Source organism: Piliocolobus tephrosceles, chromosome 3, assembly GCF_002776525.5.
Source record: "Piliocolobus tephrosceles isolate RC106 chromosome 3, ASM277652v3, whole genome shotgun sequence".
Lineage (NCBI taxonomy): Eukaryota > Metazoa > Chordata > Mammalia > Primates > Cercopithecidae > Piliocolobus > Piliocolobus tephrosceles.
Genome location: NC_045436.1, coordinates 170,037,690 through 170,054,427, shown reverse-complemented (window position 1 = coordinate 170,054,427; position 16,738 = coordinate 170,037,690). Strand labels below are relative to the sequence as shown.

The window sequence follows — 16,738 nt, the reverse complement described above, 5'->3', positions numbered from 1 at the left end:
CTGGGATATTCTAGTTGTGGAGTGTTGGGCAAGTTATTTGGTCTTCTGAGTTTATAGGTAAACTGGAGATAATAGGTTTGTGTGAATGAGGACCCAATGAGATGCCTGTAAGACGCTTAGCCAGATGGCTATGTGAAGAAAGCACTTGGTAAATGTTAATTGTTGTGGTTGTTATAATTGCTACAATGATTAGTCATTGCTGATTGTTGGCTAACTGGTTGTAAGAAATGGAAGTAAAGTAAGGCAGTAGCAGCGGAGGGAGGTGGTGGAGGGAATCAGGAGACACTTGGGGGTTCTGGTTCTGCCTAAGTGCTGGGGAAAACTCAGTTGAATAACTGGTTGTCTAACATTTAACAGCTGTGTGACCTCGGGCTAGTCACATTTCCTGTAAACTTCCTTTTCCTCATTTGCGAAATGAAAGGGTTTCATTAGGTTACTTGCCATCACCCCTAGTTGACCATTAGAATCATCTGGGAGACCTTTTTAGAAATTCTTAGTTCTGGGGTCTTCCACTTTCCCCATTCTGACTTGGTGGGCACTGCATCTTTTCCAAAGCTCTTCAGGTGAACTTGAAGTGTGGCCAGGGCTGAGAACCTCTGACTTTCAACAGCACTTCTGGTTTAGGAAGGAGTGAATTACAGGCACAGAATGAGCTCTCAGGAATGGCTGCTGAGCTAACAATTGCCACGACACTGTCTCCCCATCCCAACTGCAGGCACTCCTAGACCTCTCCTGATGAAGGCTTCCAATTTTGGAACAGAAGAATCTTTGAAGAAAAATATTATTGAACTTCCAGAAATGACTCAGTCCTTCTCTGCTGCTGCTTTAGTCGAAAAGATCTGCCCCCATCCCTGTCTACTGCAGTCCCAATCCCTTTTTATTTCAACATATACATCTAAACCAACAACAAAAAAATTGACTTGCACAACCAAGGTGAGGTGTTTGGCTTTAAGGATAAAAGAGATAGCTTCATAAAACCTGCCCCCGGATTTCTTATTGCTTCTCCTCATTTTCTCTTATTTGTAGGGCACACTGAAAGCTCGGATTCATAAGATGTAGAAAGGGCAAAGAGTTAAGTTACAAACTCTTCCGAGGTCTGTTTCAACTCTAATGCTCTATAGCTCTGCTCCATCTAAACAAGGAATTCTGTTAAATTTGTAACTGGACTTTTCTTGAATGCTGAGGTAATGTTTCTTGAAGTAGGGTATATATACCCATGAAGAATAAAAATAATTTTGGAGGTTTTTTAATTCTCTGTGGGACTCAATACAAGTTTTGGTGATTATATATGAACACACTTTTGAAAGCATCTGGTACATGTAGGTGCTCAGTGCATATGAATTTCTCTTTCCAGCCAGATCTTTTATAGCGGAAAATTATCTTATTCTTCCATCTTTGTCTGCAAAGATGCTGCTAAGGAAAGACGTAGAAGAGTTTTATGAGGGAGTTGGAGTATGGGAACAGGAAGTTCCCGAGAAGGCCACTGCATTAATTAATGGAATCAAAACAAGATCCCCTAAAGCAAAATCAATGCCAAATCTCTTTTCTCTAAACTATCCACAATGGTGCCCCATAAATTTTGATTGACATTGAAATACAAAATGCAATAAGCTTTTTTTTCCTTAAATATATAATATACGGAGAAAACCAGGTTAATAATGGTTTCCTGGCAGGGCTTTCAAAGGCAAGTATGGATAAAGTAGAAATATGGTGCTCAGATATTGGAAAGAAACCACTGTTGAACTCTTCACATTTTCGTGTATAACCCAATGATTCTTAAACCTAAACTTGCATCAGAATTGCCTGGAGGGCTTATTAAAACATGATTATTGGATGCCACCCTTGCATTAATTAATTACACCTGCAACTGTTCTATTTTTAAACGGTCACATTTTAAGGTACTTGACTGAGGACTTCATCATGTGAATTTCAAATGGGACATAATTCAACCCCTAACCCAATCCTAGTGAGTGGGTAAGTGGTATCTCTCGGTTTTGATTTCTACTTCCCTAGTGACTAATGATGTTGAGCATTTTTATATGTGTTTATTAGCCATTTTTATATCTCTTATAAAAAAGTGTATAAAATTATTGGCCTATTTGTTAATTGGGTTATCCATTTATTATTGAATTATAAGAGCCCTTTATTCTGTATGCAAGTCCTGAAACAAATAATATTTGCAAATATTTTAATCCATTCTGTGAATTTTATTTTCACTGTCTTGATGGTGTCCTTTGAAGAACATAGGATTTTAATTTTGATAAAGTGTAATGTATATATTTTTTCTTTTGTTGCTGTGCTTTTGGTATCATATTTAAGAAATAATTGCCTAATCTAAGGTTATGACAATTTTTTTAATTCTATGTTTGCCTCTAAGAATTTTTTAATTTTACCTCTTACACTTAGGTCTTTCATTCATTTTGAGACAATTTGTGTATGTGGCGTAAAATAGGGGTCCTAATTCATTCTTTTGCATGTGGATATCTCGTTGTCCCTGCACTATTTGTTGAAAAGTGATTTTTTTTTTTCTCCATTGAATGGCCTTGGCACTCTTGTCTAAAATTAATTGATGATAACTCTAAGACTTTATTTCTGGACTCTTTATTCCATTGATCTATATTTCTGTCGTCGTTACTGAACAATGTGCTTTCTGCCTGACAGATAGAGAAGCCAATATTATGGAACTGGTTTTTGAGAAAAGCAAAACCTTTATCGTGAGGTTGACTTGCAAGGAATTAGGAGGCAAAGTTCAAATCTGTCTCCCCATCTGGGATCTGGGACAAGTTTTATGGGTTAGGGAGGGTAAGCTAGTATGCAGAAGCACTGGTGGGGCAGGTTTCGATTGGAAGGACTTTAAACAAGACCATTTATGGTAAGGTTTGGTAAGGGGTCTTAACACTGGACATGCCTGGGCTCAGGTTTCTTGCTTTTAAAAATGTTTGGGCCCTCAGGTTCCAGTCATGTCTTGACCATTTGCTTCTGTGGTGGTGCAGGAGAGGAATTTTTCTTCTGGGTGTTATTCAAGGTTGACATCTTCTTTTCTGCATTCTTGGGCTGCGTGACTTACAACTTTTTGGCTTTGTGCCTGTAAAATAACTTGACATACTATTATCAACAGAGTAGGGGCAGTTAGAACTGGTCCTGTGATTACATCATTATGCCAGTACCAATTGTCTTGATTATTAGTAGCATTGTAGTAAGTTTTGAAATCAGGAAGTATGTGTCTCTTCAACTTTGGTCTTCTTTTTCAGGATTTTTGGCTCTTCTGTGTTCCTTACATTTCCATATGAATTTTGGGATAAACTGTCACTATCTGCAAAAGAGGGAACTGGGATTTTTATAGCAATTGCATCGAAGCTGTAAATCAGCTTAGAGAATACTGTCATCTTAACAATATTAAGTCTTCTGGCCGGGCACAGTGGCTCACGCCTGTAATCCCAGCACTTTAGTGGGGCTGAGGTGGGTGGATCACGAGGTTAGGAGCTCGAGACCAGCCTGGCTAACATGGTAAAACCCCGTTTCTACTAAAAAATAAAAAATAAAAAACTGGGCATGGTGGTGTGTGCCTATAATCCCAGCTACTCAGGAGGCTGAGGCAGGAGAATCCTTTGAACCCAGGAGGCGGAGGTTGCAGTGAGCCAAGATTGCGCCATTGCACTCCAGCCTGGGCAACAGGGTGAGATTCCGTCTCAAAAACAAAAACCAAAAAACAAACAAAAAAATACTAAGTCTTAAGTCTTCTGATCCATGAATGTAGAATGTTTTTCCATTCTTTCAGGTCTTCTTTACTTTTTAACAGTGTTCTGGATTTTTCAGCATTCCCGTCCTGTAATTCTTTGTTGTATTTACTCCTAAGAATATTAGTTGTTTTGCTGCTATTATGAATGGAATTTTTTAAATTTCAATTTTATGGGGGGAGGGGGGAGGGATTGCATTGGGGAGTTATACCTGATATAAATGATGAATTGATGGGTGCTGACGAGTTGATGGGTGCAGCACACCAACATGGCACATGTATACATATGTAACCTGCACGTTATGCACATGTACCCTAGAACTTAAAGTATAATAAAAAAAAAGACATAAAAAAATAAAAATAAAAAAAATAAAAAAAATAAAAAAAAGATATATAAAACAAAAAAAAATAAATTTCAATTTTATGTTTTTCATTGATAGTATATAGAAATGCAATTGATTTTTTTGTTTTTGTTTTTGTTTTGTTTTTTTTTGAGATGGAGTCTCGCTCTGTCATGGAGGCTGGAGTGCTGTGGCCGGATCTCAGCTCACTGCAAGCTCCGCCTCCCGGGTTTACGCCATTCTCCTGCCTCAGCCTCCCGAGCAGCTGGGACTACAGGCGCCCACCACCACGCCCGGCTAGTTTTTTTTTGCATTTTTTAGTAGAGACGGGGTTTCACCGTGTTAGCCAGGATGGTCTCGATCTCCTGACCTCGTGATCCGCCCGTCTCGGCCTCCCAAAGTGCTGGGATGACAGGCTTGAGCCACCGCGCCCGGCCTGCAATTGATTTTTGTATACTGATTTTGTAACCTGAAACTTTGCTGAACATGTTCATTCGTTCTAACAGTTTCCTTTTTGTGGATTTCTTAGAATTTTCTATATACAGTATCATGTCATCCATTAAGGGTATAGGTTTACTTCTTCCTTTCTAATCTGGATGAGTTTAGTTTCTTTTTCTCACCTAAATTCCTTGGCTAGAACTCCAATACAATGTTGAATATAAGGAATGAAATCAGACATCTTTGGACTGTACTTGATCTTAAGAGGAGCATCCAATCTTTTACCATTATGTATAATGTTAGCTGTGGAGTTTAATAGATGAATTTTATCAGGTTGAGGAAATTTCATTTTATTTGTAATTTTCTCACTGTTTCTTTTTCATCAGAAGAGTCTTGGATTTTGTCTAATATTTTTGTATGTGTCTTTTGAGATGCTCATATGGTTTTTGTCATTTATTCTACAAAATACAGTATATTAAATTGATTGATTTTTACATGTTATCTTTTTTTAAAGTTTACTTTAAGTTGTGGGATACATGTGCAGAATGTGCAGGTTTGTTACATAGGTATACATGTGCCATGGTGATTTGCTGCACCTATCAACCCATCATCTAGGTTTTAAGCCCCATATGCATTAGGTATTTGTCCTAATACTCTCCTTCCCATTGCCCCCGACCCCTGAATAGGCCCCAGTGTGTGTTGTTCCCCTTCCTGTGTCCATGTGTTCTCACTGTTCAACTCCAACTTATGAATGAGAATATGTGGTGTTTGGTTTTCTGTTCCTGTGTTTTTTAGCTGAGAATGATGGCTTCCAGTTTCATCCGTGTCCCTGCAAAGGACATAAACTCATTGTTTTTTATATATTCCATGGTGTATATGTGCCACATTTTCTTTATTCAGTCTATCATTTATGGGCATTTGGGTTGGCTCTAAGTCTTGTAAATAGTGCTCCAATAAACATATGTGTGGTTGTGTCTTTATAGTAGAATGATTTATACTCCTTTGGGTATATACCCAGTAATGGGATTGCTGGGTCAAATGGTGTTTCTGGTTCTAGATCCTCGAGGAATCACCACATTGTCTTCCACAGTGGTTGAACTAATTCACACTCCCACCAAGAGTGTAAAAGCATTCCTATTTCTCCACAGCCTCGTCAGCATCTGTTGTTTCCTGACTTTTTAATGATTGTCATTGTAACTGGCATGAGATGGTATCCATTGTGGTTTTGGTTTGCATTTCTCTAACGACCAGTGATGATAAGGTTTTTTTCATATGTTTGTTGGCTGCATAAATGTCTTCTTTTGGGAAGCATCTGTTAACAGCCTTCGCCCACTTTTTGATGGGGTTGTTTTTTTCTTGTTAATTTGTTTAAGTTCCTTGTAGATTCTGGATATTAGACCTTTGTCAGATGGATAGATTGCAAAATTTCTCTCCCATTCTGTAGGTTGTTTGTTCACTCTGATGATAGTTTCTTTTGTTGTGCAGAAGCTCTTTAGTTTAATTACATCCCATTTGTCAATTTTGGCTTTTGTTGCAATTGCTTTTGGTGTTTTAGTCATGAAGTCTTTGCCCATGCCTATGTCCTGAATGGTATGCCTAGGTTTTCTTCTAGGGCTTTTATGGTTTTAGATTTTACATTTAAGTCTTTAATCCATCTTGAGTTAATTTTTGTATGAGGTGTAAGGAAGGGGACCAGTTTTTGCTTTTTGTTTGTGGCTAGCCAGTTTTCCTGGTACCATTAATTAAATAGGGAATCCTTTCTCCATTGCTTGTTTTTGTCAGGTTCACTGACGATCAGATGGTTATAGATGTATGGTATTATTTCTGAGGTCTCTGTTCTGTTTTTTTTTTTTTTTTTTGCTCTGAGACGAGATCTTGCTGTGTCACTCTGGCTGGAGTGTGGTGGCACGATCTTGGCTCACTGCAACCTCCGCCTCCCTGGTTCAAGCAATTCTCCTGCCTCAGCTTCCTGAGTAGCTGGGATTACTGGCATGCACCACCACGCCTGGCTAATTTTTGTATTTTTAGTAGAGATGGGTTTTTGCCATGTTGGTCAGGCTGGTCTTGAACTCCTTACCTGTGATCCGCCTGCCTCAGCCTCCGAAAGTGCTGGGATTACAAGCATGAGCCACTGTGCCTGGCCAAGGTCTCCGTTCTGTTCCATTGGTCTATATATCTGTTTTGGTACTGGTACCATGCTGTTTTGGTTACCGTAGTCTTATAATATACTTTGTAGTCAGGTAATGTGATGCCTCCAGCTTTGTTCTTTTTGCTTAGGATTGTCTTGGCTATATAGATTCTTTTTTGGTTCCATAGGAAATTTAAAGTAGTTTTTTTCTAATTCTATGAAGAAAGTCAATGGTAGCTTGATGGGAATGGCATTGAATCTATAAATTACTTTGGGCAGTATGGCCATTTTCAAGATATTTATTCTTTCTATCCATGAGCATGGATTTTTTTTTCTATTTGTTTGTTTCCTTTCTTATTTCCTTAAGAGGTTTGTAGTTCTCCTTGAAGAGGTCCTTTATGTCTCTTATAAGTTGTATTCCTAGGTATTTTATTCTCTTTGTAGCAATTCTGAATGGGTGTTCACTCATAATTTGGCTCTCTGCTTGTCTATTATTGGTGTATAGGAATGCTTGTGATTTTTGCACACTGATTTTATATCCTGACACTTTGCTGAAGTTGCTTCTCAGCTTAAGGAGGTTTTGTGCTGAGATGATGGGGTTTCCTAAATATACGCTCATGTTGTCTGCAGACAGAGACAATTTGACGTTCCCTCTTCCTATATGAGTACCCTTTATTTATTTCTTTTGTCTGATTGCTCTGGCCAGAACTTCAATATTATGTTGAATAGGAGTGGTGAGAGAGGGCATCCTTGTCTTATGCCACTTTTCGATGGGAATGCTTCTAGCTTTTGCCCATTTAGTATGATATGGGCTATGGGTTTGTCAGAAATAGCTCTTATTATTTTGAGATATATTCCATCGATACCTAGTTTATGGAGAGTTTTTAGCCTGAAGGGATGTTGAATTTTATTGAAGGACTTTTCTGCATCTGTTGAGATAATCATGTGGTTTTTGTCATTGGTTCTGTTTATGTGATGGATTATGTTTATTGATTCGTGTATGTTGAACCAGCCTTGCATCCCAGAGATGAAGCCAACTTGATCATGGTAGATAAGCTTTTTGATGTGCTGCTGGATTCAGTTTGTCAGTATTTTAGTGAGGATTTTTGCATCAATGTTCATCAGGGATATTGGACTGAAATTTTCTTTTTTTGTTGTGTGTCTGCCAGGTTTCAGTATCAGGATGATACTGGCCTCATAAAATGACTTCCGGAGGAGTCCCTGTTTTTCTGTTGTTTGGAATAGTGTCAGAAGGAATGGTATCACCTTCTCTTTGTACCCCTGGTAGACCACATGTGAGACGAGATGATATGTATGGACTACCTGGCATATGATAGATGCTTCCTAAATGAGATTCTAAAAAATAATTATGCTCCAAAAATATTTTTTAAATAGAATAATTTATGTTTTATTTTCTGTGTTTTCTCTCACAGACATGTAGACTGCCAAAGTGTATGGGATGCATTCAAGGGTGCATTTATTTCAAAATATCCTTGCAACATTACAGAAGAAGACTATCAGCCACTACTGAAGTTGGGAACTCAGACCGTACCTTGCAACAAGGTAATTGAGGGTATGCCATTGATTTTAAAACTGAGGATAAAAGCCAGTGGTAAAAATTCATAGGTCCACATTTTGATTAGAATGAAGGAAGAGGGAAAATCCATATATTACAGTGTGAGTATGGTTGGTAGGAATGGAATTTGCAGGCCATTGAGGGGCCATGATATAATCAAGATTTAGGACATATGGAGAAGGGAGATAAGAGAGAGAAATGGGGATACAGAAATAGGAAAGGGGCTTTGGCCAAAAACTAGGCAGAAAAAACCTAACACCAAACCCAACTCAAACAAACAAATTAACACAACCTATATAATAACAAAACTTTCCCCTGACCTATGATAGTAGTAGTAGTAATAATAACAATGCCAAATTACACAAATTACAGAGGTTTTTTTTTTTTTCTTTTTCTTGCTTACAAAAGACTCTCCTAATCTTTATCTTCTTAGACCTTCATAGCCATTCTGTGGAATGGGCAGGTCAGGTGTCAGCATCCCCATTTCATCAGTGAGAAAACTGAGGCTTGGTGTGTTTAGGTGAACAGTGTTGCCCAAGTTTGGCAGGCTTGAAAGTGACCAGTTTAAATGTAAGTGGTATGAGACTTGGAGCCACAGAGGCCTGGATTCTAATACATTGGTTATATTGGAAAAAGTCTATCAGAGTGCACCTTTTCTATAGTCGATGTTTAAGGCAAAATTCCGCATGCCTAAAATTTTCTTTGTGAAGTCCTTAAAACCACCCAGAAATTTCAGCCTCTCATTCCATTGTTAGTGAGCTGGAGTCATTGTGAAAATTCTCCATTCACCAGGCACGATGCCCTATGCAGAGAAGGTGTTTGGCAAATAATAACCCAGGCTGACATTTGTCAAATAAGTGACTATGTGATGGATAGTATGCTAAGCAATTTACTTGCATTTATCTCAGTTAATTTCCCTAGCACTGCATTAGTTTATTTCAGTCATTATCATTACCATTTTACAGGTGTAGAAAGTGGGGCTTAGTGATGTTTTGGTTGCTCAAGGTGAAACACGTGATAAGTGATGATGATGCTAGGTTTCAATGAGGACTGCGGTTTTAGGTCCCATGCTTTAAACCAGTATCCTTCACTGACTTCCATTAAGAATGAATAGGGGGAGGAGCCAAGATGGCTGAATAGGAACAGCCCCAGTCTGCAGCTCCCAGTGAGACCGATGCAGAAGGTGGGTGATTTCTGCATTTCCATCTGAGATCAGGAGGTTTCCTCATGTATCTACACCACCAGGGCCCTGGATTTCAAGCACAAAACTGAGCTGCTGTTTGGGCAGACACCAAGCTAGATGCAGGAGTGTTTTTCATACCCCAGTGGTGCCTGGAACCCCAGTGGTGCCTGGAATCCCAGTGAGACAGAACTGTTTACTCCCCTGGAAAGGGGGCTGAAGCCAGGGATCCAAGTGATCTCGCTCAGCGGGTCTCACTCCCACAGAGCCCAGCAAGCTAAGAACCACTGGCTTGAAATTCTTGCTGCCTGCACAGCAGTCTGAAGTTGATCTGGGATGACGGAGCTGGGTGGGGGAGCGGCATCCGCCCTTACTGAGGCTTTAATAGGTGGTTTTCCCCTGATAGTGCTAAGGAGCCTGGGAAGTCTGGACTGGGTGTGGCAACGTGACTGTGGCCAGACTGCTTCTCTAGATTCCTCCTCACTGGGCAGGGCATCACTGAAGGAAAGGTAACAACCCCAGTCAGGGGCTTACAGACAAAACCTCTATCTCCCTGGGACAGAGCACCTGGCAGAAGGGGTGGCTGTAGGCGCAGCTTCAGTGGATTTAATCATTCCTGCCTGCCGGCTTTGAAGACAGCAGCTGATCCTGACAAAAGGGATTCTCCTAGCACAGCACACCAACTCTGCTAAAGGACACATTGCCTCCTCAAGTCGATCCCTGTCTCCTGTGTCTCCTGACTGGGGGAGACTGCCCAACAGGGGTTGACAGACACATCATACAGGAGATCTCTGGCTGGCATCAGGCTGGTACCCCTCTGGAATGAAGCTTTTAGAAGAAGGAGCAGGCTGTCATCTTTGCTGTTCTGTAGCCTCCACTGGTGATACCTTCAGGTGTGGGAGGAACCCAGGTGAATAGGGTCTGGAGTGGAACCCCTGCACACTGCAGCAGCCCTATGGAAGAAAGGGTCTGACCGCTAAGAGAAAAAACAGAAAGCAACAACATCAATGAAAAAGACCCCACAAAAACCCACCCAAAGATCAGTAGCCTCAATGATCAAAGGTAGATAAATACATGAAGATGAGAAAGAATCAGCACAAAAATGCTGAAAACTCAAAAAACCAGTGTGCCTCTTCTCCTCCAGATGATCTTAACACATCTCCAACAAGGGCATAGAACTCGGCTGAGACCCATAAAAAAGAATGAGTTCATGTCCTTTGCAGGGACATGGATGAAGCTGGAAACCATCATTCTCAGCAAACTATCACAAGATCAGAAAACCAAAGACCACATGTTCTCACTCATAAGTGGGAGTTGAACAATGAGAACACATGGATATAGGGAGGGGAACATCACACAACAGGGCATGTTGGAGAGGGGAGCTAGGGGAGGGATAACATTAGGGAGAAATACCTAATGTAGATGATGGGTTGATGGGTGCAGCAAACCACCATGACATATGTATACCTATGTAACAAAGCTGCACATTCTGCACATATAACCCAGAACTTAAAGTATAAAAAACTAAAGATACTAGCTACATTTACCCAATGTTAAAAAAAAAAAAAAAAAAAAAAAAAAGACCTGGGCTGAGGCTGAGATGGATGAATTGACAGAAGTAGACTTCAGAAGATGCGTAATAATGAAATTCACTGAGCTAAAGGCGTATGTTCATACCCATTGCAAAGAAGCTAAGAACCGTGATAAAACGTAGGAGCTGTTAAAGAGAATAACTAGTTTAGAGAGGAACATAAATGACCCGATGGAGCTGAAAAACACAACATGAGAACTTCACGATACAAACACAAGTGTCAATAACTGAATAGACCAAACGGAAGAAAGGATATCAGAGCTTGAAGACTATTTTGCTGAAATAAGACAGGCAGACAAGATTAGACAAAAAAGAATGAAAAGGAATGAACAAAACCTCTGAGAACTATGGGATTATGTAAAAAGAACCTATGACTGATTAGGGGTGTCTGAAAGAGATAGGAAGAATGAAACCAAATTGGAAAATACACTTCAGGATATCATTCAGGAGAACTTCTTCAACCTAGCAAGACAGGCCAACATTCAAATTCAGGAAATCCAGAGGACCCCAGTAAGATACTCCATGAGAAGATCACCCCAAGACACATAATCATCAGATTCTCCAGGTCACCTATATAGGGAAGCCCATTAGACAAACAGCAGACCTCTCAGCAGAAACCCTACAAACCAGAAGAGACTGGGGGCCAATATTCAACATTCTTAAAGAAAATAATTTCCAACCTTGAATTTCATATCTAGCCAAACTAAGCTTCATAAATGAAGGAGAAATAAAATCTTTTTCAGACAAGCAAAAGGTAAGGGAATTCATCACCACCAGAGCTGCCTTGCAAGAGCTCCTGAAGGAAGCACTAAATATGGAAAGGAAAAACCATTATCAGCCACTACAGAAACACACTGAAGTACACAGACCAATGACACTATGAAGCAACTACATAAACAAGTCTTCAAAATAACCAGCTAGCATCATGATAACTGGATCAAATTCACACATAACAAAATTAGCCTTAAGTGTAAATGGGCTAAATGTCCCAATTAAAAGACATAGAATGGCAAGCCGGATAGTCAAGATCAATTGGTGTGCTGTATACAAGAGACTCATCTCACATGCAAAGACACACATAGACTCAAAATAAAGGGATGGAGGAATATTTACCAAGCAAATGGAAAACGGAAAAAAAGCAGGGGTTGCAATCCTAGTTTATGACAAAACAGACTTTAAACCAACAAAAATCAAAAAAGAAAAAGAAGGGTATTACATAATGATAAAGGGGTGAATTCAACAAGGAGAGAGAACTATCCTAAACATATATGCACCCAATATAGGAACACCGAGATTCATAAAACAAGTTCTTAGAGACCTACAAAGAGACTTACATACCCACACAATAATAGTGGTAGAATTTAACACCCCACTGCCAATATTAGACAGATCGAGACAGAAAATTAACAAAGATATTCATGACCAGAACTCAGCTCAGGATCAAGTGGACCTGACAGATAATCTACCAAACTCTCCATGACAAAGCAACAGAATATACATTACTCTTGGTGCCACATGGCATCTACTCTAAAATTGATCACACAATTGGAAGTAAATTACTTCTCAGCAAATGCAGAAGAACTAAAATCATAACAGTCTCACAGACCACAGCACAATCAAATTAGAACTCAAGATTAAGAAACTCACTGAAAACCAATTACATGGAAATTGAACAACCTGCTCCTGAATGACTCCTGGGTAAATAATAAAATTAAGCCAGAAATTAACAAGTTCTTTGAAATTAATAGGAAAAAGACAATGTATCAGAATCTCTGGGATGCAATAAAAGCAGTGTTAAGAGAGAAATTTATAGCACTAAATGCCCACATCAAAAAGCTAGGAAGATATCAAATCGACATCCTAACGTCACAACTAAAAGAACTAGAGAACCAAGAGAAAACAAATCCCAAAGCTGGCAGAAGACAAGAAATAACCAAGCTCAGAGCAGAACTGAAGGAGATAGAGACACAAAAACCCTTCAAAAAATTAATGAATGCAGGAGGTGTTTTTTTGAAAAAAAAAATCAATAAAATGGATAGATGACTAGCTAGACTAATAAAAAAGAAAATAGAGAAGAATCAGATGGATACAATAAAATGGTAAAGGGGATATCACCACTGATCCCACAGAAATACAAACAACCATCAGATAATACTATAAATACCTCTATGCAAATAAACTAGAAGATCTAGAAGAAATGAATAGATTTCTGGATACATACATCCTCCCAAGACTGAACCAGGAAGAAGTTGAGTCCCTGAATAGACCAATAACAAGTTCTACAGTTGAGGCAGTAATAAATACCAACCAGAAAAAAAAAAGCTGAGAACCAGACAGATTTACACCTGAATTCTACCAGAGTTACAAAGAGAAGTTAATACCCTTTCTTCTGAAACTATTCCAAAAAATTGAAAAGGAAGGACCCCTCCCTAACTCGTTTTATGAGACTGGCATCATCCTGATACCAAAACCTGGCAGAGATAAAACAAGAAAAGAATATTTCAGGCCAATATCCTGAAGAACATCGATGCAAAAATTCTCAATAAAATACTGCAAACTCATGATCCTATAACTAGAAAACATGTCATCTGCAAACAAAGACAATTTTATTTCCTTTCTTCCTATTTGAATAGACTTTATTTCTTTCTCTTGCCTGATTGCCCCAGTCAGAACATCCAATACTATGTTGAATAGGAGTGGTGAGAGAAGGCATCCTTGTCTCGTGCCGGTTTTCAGCCCCAAAGCTTCTTAAGCTGATGAGCAACTTCAGCAAAGTCTCAGGATACAAAATCAATGTGCAAAAATCACAAGCATTCTTATACACCAACAACACGCAGGCAGAGAGCCAAATCGTGAATGAACTCCCATTCACAAAGGGAATAAAATACCTAGGAATACAGCTAACAAGGGAAGTGAAGGACCTCTTCATGGACAACTACAATCCACTGCTCAAGGAAATCAGATAGGACACAAACAAATGGAAAAACATTCCATCCTCATGGATAGGAAGCATCAATATTGTGAAAATGGCCATACTGCCCAAAGTAATTTATAGATTCAATGATATTCCCTTTAAACTACAATTGACATTCTTCACAGAATTAGAAGAAACTAATTTAAAATTTATATGGAACCAAAGAAAGCTCATATAGCCAAGACGATCCTAAGCAAAAGGAATAAAGCTGGAGGCATTGTACTACCCAACATCAAACTGTACTACAAGGCTACAGACACCAAAATAGCATGGTACTGGTACAAAAATAAACACATAGACTAATAGAACAGAGTAGAGACTCAGAAATAAAACTGCACATCTACAGCTGTCTGATCTTTGACAAACCTGATGAAAGCAAGCAGTGGGGAAAGGATTCCCTATTTAATAACTGGTGCTTGAGAACTATTTAGCCATATGCAGACAATTGAGACTGGACCCCTTCCTTGCAACTTATAAAAAAATTAAGATGAATTAGAGACTTAAATGTATAACCCAAAACTGTAAAAACCTTAGAAGAAAATCTACGCAATACTATTCAGGACATAGGCACAGGCAAAGATTTCATCATGAAATTGCGAAACGCAATTGTAACAAAAGCAAAAATTGACAAATGGGATCTAATTAAACTAAAGTGCTTCTGCACAGCAAAATAAACTATCATCAGAGTGAAAAGAAAACCTACAGAATGGGAGAAGAGTTTTGCAATCTATCCATCTGACAAAGGTCTAACATCCATAATTTACAAAGAACTTAAACAAATTTACAAGAAAAAAATAAACAGCACCATCAAAAAGCAGGCAAAGGACATGAACAAACTCAAAAGAAGACATTCATGTGGCCAACAACATATGAAAAAAAGCTCAATATCACTGGTCATTAGAGAAATACAAATCAAAACCACGATATCATGCCAGTCAGAATGGCATTATTGAAAAGTCAAGAAACAACAGATGCTGGTGAGATTGTGGAGAGATAGAAATGCTTTTATATTGTTGGTGGGAATGTAAATTAGTTCAACCATTGTGGAAGACAGTGTGGCAATTCCTCAAAGATCTAGAACCAGAAATACCGTTTGACCCAGTAATCCCATTACTGGGTATATACCCAAAGGAATAGAAATCATTCTATTATAAAGATACATGCATGCATTATGTTCAATGCAATGTCATTCACAATAGCAAAGACATGGAATCAACCCAAATGCCCATCAATGATAGGCTGGATAAAGAAAATGTGGTACATATACACCATGGAATATTTTGCAGCCATAAAAAGGAATAAAATCATGTCTTTTGTAGGGACATGGATGGAGCCAGAAGCCATATCTTCAGCAAACTAACACAGGAACATGCAAGCACCACATGTTCTCACTTATAAGTGGGAGCTGAACAATGAGAACACATGGACACCGGGAGGGGAAAAACACACACTGCAGCTTGTTGGGGTTGGGGTGAGGGGAGTGAGAACATTAGGAAAAATAACATGCATACTGGGCTTCATACCTAGGTGATGGGTTAATACGTGCAGCAAACCCATGGCACATATTTACCTATGTAACAAACCTGCATCTCCTGCATGTGTACCCTGGAATGTATAAAAATAAAAATAAATAGATTCATAAAACAGAATATAATTATAAACTTTGACTCTCTGTACTTTTAAGAGGAACCCTTAAATACAAAAAATCTATTGTATTTTTTTTGGTAGGGATAGGGAATATTTAGGGAATTTGGAAGGGGTTATATAGTTCTTTAAGAATCAAAGAGCACATCTTCCTGAAAACAGCATGTAGACAAAGTTTTTTTGGAGGTAAGCTTAGGAATATTGTAACTCTCTAATACCACCTCCAGATGTAATCCCATGTTGATTATAAGATTTTGATCAGTGACTTTCAGACTTTTTTGACTGCAACCTAGAATAAAAATAAACATTTACATTATGACCTAGAACACACGCACACACACACATACACACACCCACACACTCTCTCTCTCCCCTACACTCTCCTGCACTCAGAAATCATCATTTCTTATTCATACTATGGGTGATTTACTTTGATATGCTGTTTTTTTTCATTTACAAAACCATGGATTTATTTTGTTTTGGCATGCTAAGTTGATCTCAGTAATAGATTGTATTTATTCTTCCTTAGACTCTTCTTTGGAGCAGAATAAAAGATCTGGCCCATCAGTTCACACAGGTCCAGCGGGACATGTACACCCTGGAGGACACGCTGCTAGGCTACGTTGCTGATGACCTCACATGGTGTGGAGAATTCAACACTTCTGGTGAGGTTCTGGACCCTGTGGGAGTGCCCAGGGATGTCTAGGGTGAACAGAGTGAGTTCTGCTGGGGGCCCTGAACGGTCAGTGTGGAGGACAGAGCCACAGGTACCCACGCTGATGCCATCTATACTTATCTTAGTCCATTTGTGTTGCTATAAAGGAATACCTGAGGCTGGGTAATTTATAAAGAAAAGAGGTTTATTTGGCTCGCAGTTACACAGGCTGTACAAGAAACAGGGCACCAGCGTCTGCTTCTGGTGAGGGCCTGAGGCTGTTTCCATCATGGAGAAGGGGAAGGGGAGCTGGCCTGTACAGAGATCACATGGTGAGGGAGGAAAGCAAAGAGAGGTCAGGGGAGATGCCAGGCTCTTTATAATGACCAGCTCTCCTGGGAACTAATCGAGTAAGAACTCACTCATTACTACAAAGACAGCACCATGCCATTCATGTGGGATCATCCCTATGACC

At 39.2% G+C, this 16,738-nt stretch overlaps 1 protein-coding gene across 4 annotated transcripts in view; it reads left to right on the top strand.

Annotated features, from left to right (window-relative positions):
* Positions 1-16,738, top strand: part of CD38 (CD38 molecule) — an 82,309-nt gene that overhangs the window by 50,797 nt on the left and 14,774 nt on the right. For 3 of the 4 annotated variants that reach the window (XM_023206946.1, XM_023206944.3, XM_023206947.1), the window contains exons 2-3: positions 8,077-8,206; positions 16,138-16,273. In XM_023206946.1, coding sequence (XP_023062714.1) covers positions 16,198-16,273 — 76 coding nt within the window. In that variant the 5' untranslated portion in view covers positions 8,077-8,206; positions 16,138-16,197. Of the gene's footprint in view, positions 1-1,890; positions 1,975-8,076; positions 8,207-16,137; positions 16,274-16,738 lie in introns of those variants that run through there. The other variant, XM_023206945.1, reaches the window with a different exon arrangement.